Source organism: Danio rerio, chromosome 5 (genome assembly GCF_049306965.1).
Source record: "Danio rerio strain Tuebingen ecotype United States chromosome 5, GRCz12tu, whole genome shotgun sequence".
Taxonomy (NCBI): Eukaryota; Metazoa; Chordata; class Actinopteri; order Cypriniformes; family Danionidae; genus Danio; species Danio rerio.
Window position 1 is genome coordinate 60,019,919 of NC_133180.1, and position 7,582 is coordinate 60,027,500.

The window sequence follows — 7,582 nt, forward strand, 5'->3', positions numbered from 1 at the left end:
TAATAAACACTAAAAAAGTTTCACTGACTAAATATTCATTCATTCATTTTCTTTTCAGCTTAGTCCCTTAATTAATCTGGGGTCGCCAAAGCAGAATGAATCGCAAACTTATCCAGCACATGTTCTAAGCAGCGGAAGCACTTCCAGCTGCAACCCATCTCTGGGAATCATTCATACACACTCATACACTACGAACAATTTTAACCTACCCAATTCACATGTACCACATGTCTATGGACTGTGGGGGAAACTGGAGTACCTGGAGAAATACCACGCAAACGCAGGGAGAACAGTCAAACTCCACACAGAAACGCCAACTGACCCAGCCAAGGTTGAACCAGTGACCTTCTTGCTGTGAGGTGACAGCGCTACCTACTGCACCACTGCATCGATTTGTCAAATTTAACATTTTATGTTAATGTCTAATGTCTAAATGCTTTTCACGAAAATGCTTACATTTACACAAATATTTTTAGTTTCTGGTTTCTTCTCAATTTTGTGTGTTGCAGCATTATTTAGATGCATTATTTAGACTCTGATTTTGTGTTTCTTTTTGGTTTTTTTCGCAGTCAACGAAGCAGTCTTGTGCATGGATTCTAAATGCTGATTGGCTCACAGAAAGAACCTTATAGAGTCAACCTAGAGTTCAACTTTGTAGTTAAAACCTTTTTTTGCTTTTTAAATAAAAAAGTCTTAAAATGTATACAACTTATACAAAAACATCACAATGTAAGTAAGTTGTCATTTAAAACGAATTTGTGAATTTTGCGAAACTGTCAGATAGAACCTTGTAATTCTAAGGTGACGATTTGACCACTGACAACAATCAGAAATTAAACTTGCCTAAAGGATGAACCTTATTTTCTTTTCGTCTATGTAGAGCTGATTTTTTATTGTGGATTTGCAAGACTTTTATTTTGCAGCTATGGGGAAACATAGAAAGAATGTCAAAGTGCAGTTAACTGAAAAGAAAACTGTTTGTACTACATAAAAATGACATCAGAAGCCAAATGGCTGTGTTTGTTCTTACTTGAAAAAAGTTGGATAGCTGAGTCTAATTAGATTCATGATTTATGAATCAACGCTGTAATTGAATTGAAACAAATCAACATGATTCAAGATGAATGCCAGTTGATTTAACTTCATGCTTTACAACTTTACATATTTCTTTAAATCTGTGTTAGGGAGCAGAGCACTTCTGCGTTGCCCTTCACCTCACAGTATGATTATTGCACATGTGTGCATTAGCCTGGCCACAATAAAAGGCCGCTCTAAAATGTTCAGTTCATTACATAGCACAATGCCACAAGTGTTGCAAGTTTTGAGGGTGTGTGCAATTGTTATTCTTTCTGCAGGAATGTCCACTAAAGCAGTTTCCACTGAACTAAATCTTCATTTCTCTACCAAAAGCCATTTCCAAAAGCGTTTTAAACAATTTGGAGATATATCAAACTGGCCTCATAACAACAGACCACGAGTAAACATACCAGCCCAGGACCTCCACATCCTACACCTTCATCTCCAAGATTGTCTAAGACCAGCCACAGCTGCTGCAACAATCAGTTTCCATAAGCAACAGATTTTTGCATAAGCTGTGTCCGGGAAGTTTATCTTGCTTGTCATCTTCACAGGGGTCTTGAACAGATAGAAGTTCGTCATCATAACTGATTTCAGTATGCAAAAGCTCAAATTTGCTGGTGTTTGGCACTTTGGAGAGGTGTTTTCCTCATGGATGAATCCCAGTTTCACTGTATAGGGCATGCAGCATGTATAGTATTATGTGTGTGTGTAAGCAATTTTCTGATGTCAACTTTGTGAATCGAGTGGTCCATGGTGGCGGTGGGGTTATGTATGGGCAGGTGTATGATATGGACAACACAACTGCATGTTATTGATGGCATTTTAAATACAGAGATACTGCAATGAGATCCTAATTGTTGTGCCATTCATCCATGAACATTACTTTATGCAGCAATATGATTTTGCATGTGCAGACCCATGCTGTCAGCATCTGTACACAAAACCTGAATATCCAAGATAAAATATCCAAGTTCTATCATGTGGTTCCATCATGCATGTTTGGGATGCTCTTTAAAAAGCACGTTCTAGTTTCTGACAATATCCAGCAACTTCGCACAACAATCCACAGGCATGTGAAGGATATATTATATAACCTACTTGAGTTTCACACTCTTAAGTATATTGGGTTGTGTAAAAACATAAACAAATCTTACTGCTGGACGCATTTTTTTTATGCAGCAGGGTTGAAACAATCCACCATGTTTCAGAGATTTCTGTCTTTAAATCTGTCCCATCAAGGATCGTTTATCCTTTTTCTTATTTCTTCATTAATATGATTATTTAAATCAGTATTTAATCTTTGAAATGATTTTTACTAATAAATAAAGTTAAACATTAATTTGGAAGGTATTTAGCAGTGTTCTGTTGAAGACTCTATCTTTGGCTGTAATAACTCTATTTTCAGGAGCCACCAAATCAGGTCATATATGGAGACCTCTAAATGGAATTGCAGGGCCTGATAAAACAATTGTTCCTATTGATATTGATATGTGTTAATGCTGTCTTAAGTGATTTTGATATGTTTATGTGTTAATTATATTTTTAGTGATTTCCTTTTAGTGCAAGACATTGAGTTGGATGTAAGCTGGCAGTTTGTATGTAGATTTTACCGGCTTTTAACCAGTTTTGATAAGACAGCTGAGAGTACACTCAGCCTTGGGTAAGAAACCGAGGCCTAGTGGCTGTCTGACGTTAAATGTTTGAGATATTGCGATATCGTTCAGAATTGAACGTGGAAAACGTGGAAATTTTCTTAGTCGGTCTGTTTTACCCCATCAGGTTAAAACACCTATATGTATGATGCAGTTAATGACGTTATGTGAGAGTATACGAACTTGAGTGTTGAAGCTGGCTTCTACTGATGAAACTGCAAACTATCTTCCGTAAAGTTTATTTATTTAAATCTCTGACTCTTCTTCATCTGACAGACTTGGTCATTTTTTGGTTGAAACTGTACAGTTTATACATATGAAAACAAATCAAGTCAGAATTCAACTTCAGCTCAGCATAAAACACAAAACATCCTTTAAGTATTGCAGTGTGAACACTATCATTGGCATTAACATTTATATTGTAGCAATTTCAAGACCAAATCATTTTGTGAACTACTATGCTCATGTGAATTTCTTCTTATACAATAGTCATGTTGCTTTGGGAACATTGTGATAGTGTAGTGCAGAATGGTGTTAAATGAAACATCCATTTAAGCACTGAATTGTTGAATTGCAGCCCCATGGCACATGAAAACAAGAAGAGTCTGCCTTGTAAACTGATCTCACTGGCCAGTCATGACCTCAGCGTGCAAGTATGAGTTCTCAGCCTGGACCTGCATTTACCAGAGCACTGAGCAGCCTGCCAGAGAAACTGAGACTCATTATCACCGGTCTCAGAGGAGCTCAACCGCTAAGGGTGGAGCAAAGGAGATAAGCCCTTCCCTCTTAAAGAATGAAGACTTCATACTCAGTATGGGAAGCAGCAGCTGTGTGCACATCCTTGTGCTGGAATAGGATATAATGATTAGTTGTTATATGGGGCATCTGTCACACACAACATCTATTAAGTTTTTATGGGCCACAAAGACATTAATATACGACAAGACAGAAATTACACAAAACTGGACTATAAAAAAAAAGTTTAATACTGTATATGAAAGGCTGGAGCTAGTTTATCTGTTGGTCTGATTAGTTAAATCAACATTTATTTATTGCCCTTTTATGCATTAATTTAGCCAATCCCAGTGTGATATTTTTTGTAATGTATATAAAACATTTTAGAAAACTAGTCAATGACTTCTAAATGAAACGCTTTAATGTTACGTTATGTGCACTGGCCACTTTTTTTAAACATAGGCATAAACCGGGGAATGTTTGTTTGCAGTCTTTGGATACTACCTTACGTTTGGATAGAAAAAGTGAACATACACATATATTGTGTCAATAAGAATCAACTTTATTAGCAAACGTGAGCCGTTCTCGATCTGTATAATTTAATCCGGGAAATTAACTGTAAACTGTTTAAAATTCTAATTCTTGGACTATACCAAAGGAATCAAGACCGATTAGATTAACTTGTTGGAAACGCAGTCACTCCGTGTAAACAGGTTTTCCGAGATGTTCGGTTAAGATCTTGGCTGAAATGTCTCAGTAACAAAGTAGTCATCTTACGGCTTCTAGTGAATAATTTGAGCATGGAAAGAATGAAATGCGTCCTTGGGGTCTGTCCATTGAGGCTGACGCAGATATATAGGTAGTGTTGCTCAACACTCCACCTACAGCAGTGGGAGGGGCGATCGATCGAGTCTCAATGTGTGACGGTTTGCATTAAATAATTACAATTAAGCACTTCATATACTGTTTGTGTACAAAGTCAAAAATGTGCAATAAAAAAAAATTCCAAGACTTGAAAACAAAGCCTGTTGACGAAGCTCAAATACAAGTAAGAGAGTGCCACCCATCGGCGACCACAAAGTGGTGCAACCCAAGAAATTCAAGCAATCTAAACGGAGTTTAAAGTGCCTAATGAGCCTGACCAAGCAAAAACGGTCAAAAAAAAGAAAAGAAAAAATTGCAAGTGTACTGGGTTCATTAATATTTGCGCAGATTCACCATAAATTCAAAGAATTAACACTTCAAACTCAAAGCTGTAGCTTTACATTTTTAATAGCCAAAACAAATAAAATTCTTATTTACAAAATATTTCCTCGCTACACACACACACACACTAAACTTACATAACAAATATATTCAAAATTGACAATCCATTGCAGTGGCACATTATCAAAACCATTAGTTTAATTGGTCCAATAACAAAATGTGGTTTAAATCATGCGTTCATAAAGCAGCACTTTGACTAAACCCAAGCAAAAAACAAAACCAAGTCAGTTTAACTAAAACTAGCAGAAATAGTCCTTGTATTCAGTAACCCGCTCAATGGTGATAGTGACTTGATTCCATACCATCCTAGCCCTAAAGCTAAAATGTTCATACAAAACTTACAAGTACGCTGAAGCTTAAAACTTTAAAAAGTTTATTTGAATTCAAATGTACAAACTTGCAAAAACACTTTGAATCATTAAAAGATTACTTTTGCTCAACCCATGGCAGTGAAGAAATCCGTAAAATAAATTGCAATAAAAAGGTTCAACAGTAAAACATGCATAAGTTACAATTTTTACAAGGCAGCACACAGTGCTTAAGTCTCTTCAGCATAACCCCAACTATGAGATCTGCTTAGCCAGGTCTTTGATCAAGGAGGACTTGAGCTGAGAAATTGTAGCAATTCTCATCTGCTTCTGACTGGAGTACTTATTCTTCACAGCCTAAAAGAGACAGATACATTTAGTTACTGTGCACAAAAAAAAAAAAAAAAAAAAAAAAACTCCAAGTCTGGCAGGCGGCTTAATAGCAGTTTGAAACAACTCACCAGATGCTTAGAAAGGCCCTCGTTGACCCTCACAACATTTTTGGCAATATGCTGCATCACAGGAACCAGCTCATCTTCAGTGTAGCCCATGTAGTGCTGAAGAGTAGGGGTCTGCAGAAGGGCAGATGAACAATTAAAAAAAAAAAAAAAAAAAAAAAAAAAAAAAAAAAAAAAAAAGCAAGTAAACAGCCAACCCATACAAGAACTTACCCAGTCACCACAGTTGAAGACCTTCAGGGTCAGGGCATAAGCAGCACTGGCCATCTGAGAGGGAGGGTAGTGGACCATGTCATAATCGACCATGGTGAGCTCCAGGAAATATTTCGCTAATGTGTGATGTTCTGCAGTCACCTGCAATATAAATGATGATAATAATAATAATAATAATAATAATAATAATAATACTTCAACAAAGCTTTAAAATGGCTTAAATGACTTACATCTCCAATCTTGGAGGCCCTCCTGAGAAACTGTAGCGGTAGAGGCCTTCCAAAACCAAAGTTGAGGACTCTTAGGACCTTCATCTCCATCTCCCGGATTTGACTGGTGGTGTATGCACGGTCTGTCACAAAAGCAAAGTCTGCAATCTCTGGTGGGTACATCTCTTCATATTTTGAGGCGATGAACATGGCCGTTACACCAACAAGTTGCAGCTGCTTCTTTGGAACTGGATGATCCTGAGCAACAAATAAAAATCCCATTAAAAAGGAAAGTTCACCCAAAACAGGAAATTGTAAATTTACTCAGCCTTCAACTTCCAAACCAGTTTAACAAATAATATTAAAAAAAAAATTCCAACAACTTCCATAGCATTTGTTTTACCATGCATGTACATCACTAAAGATTTCCAAAATATCTTTAACTTTCAACTTGCACTTGACATCCAGAAGCAAAACTGGAAGTGCACCCACCTGAAGGAAGCGATCAATGATGGCAACAGTCATGTACATTGTCTCCTGAAGCAGCCTAAACTTAATCTGGACTTGTACAAGCCAGTCGATAAGAATGGCACGCATGTTCCCAGTAACTTCCTTTCCTGCCAGATATTTTGGCCTTACAGCTTGTTCAGTCTGTAAAAGAGAAAGACCAACATCAGCTTTCAAATACAGACAAAAAAATATTCCATATTAAAATTTACAAACCTCAAGCTGGCGCAAATACAAATAGATGTCCTTGACATATTCACTGCAAAGCATGGGATTATCATAGTCATCTGCGTCAACATCCTTGATATTAAGCAGAACATCAGAGAATGCTTGACACAGATCATCTGAAGCACAGCCGGAGGTCTCCATAGGAACAGGAGAGGAAGGCTCAGACACAACCTACAAGGAACAACAAGTACACCAATATAAGACAAGCTAGGGCATTCAACCATCTTCAATCTAGTATTTGGGGGTCCAAACAACCCACAGCTTAGAGTACAGAATTTGTCAGTTTCGATCCTGTACTTTGACTGCTACATGTCATGAAAAATAACTGTCTGATGAAGGCAAAGTAGAATCTTCTGCAGGCTGAAATCACCAGTCTAACAGAAAGCTACACTTGCATCATTCAGGTCCCCGACTTAAGAACCAGTTTTGGTAAATGCAAACAGTTGCACAAAATGTTTGTGATTAACACCATGAAAGTTTCTATTATATGGGGAAAAAGTACTACAATTAAGATTAAATAAAAAGGTATGCTAAACTCTAAAATGTGATCTGGTTTAACAGCAAAAGCCTATTCAAAGGAGTTAAAAGAAAAAAAAAAAAATTCTTGCATCGCTTTTTTTTAACATTGAAAAGACTTTTCTCCCACCCCTTACACTAGGCTGACTAGGGGCCTGATGTTCACCGCTTTCTAACCTGGCTAACGTTAGGTTGGTGAAACGCCCTGTTTAAAATTATTCAGCCGGAAGTTTGCGCGCTTATTAAAATTGGCAATTTAACGTTGATGGTTTAAAAAAAAAAAAAAAAAAAAACCTGCCCCTTGAATAAAACCTAGTCCACCGTCATACAGTAATAACAACTGCGGCAGAAATCATGCAACAGTAATCTTCAGATGCTTTGTACGTGTACCCTTCTAAACTTTATCAATT

General features: G+C 37.1%; 1 protein-coding gene across 1 annotated transcript in view; it reads right to left on the reverse strand.

Annotated features, from left to right (window-relative positions):
* Positions 1–5,089: 5,089 nt before the first annotated feature.
* Positions 5,090–7,582, reverse strand: part of ccnb1 (cyclin B1) — a 3,356-nt gene continuing 863 nt past the window's right edge. Inside the window, 6 exon segments of the mRNA NM_131513.1 lie at positions 5,090–5,398; positions 5,503–5,613; positions 5,713–5,853; positions 5,943–6,179; positions 6,414–6,572; positions 6,645–6,827. Coding sequence (NP_571588.1) covers positions 5,297–5,398; positions 5,503–5,613; positions 5,713–5,853; positions 5,943–6,179; positions 6,414–6,572; positions 6,645–6,827 — 933 coding nt within the window. The 3' untranslated portion in view covers positions 5,090–5,296.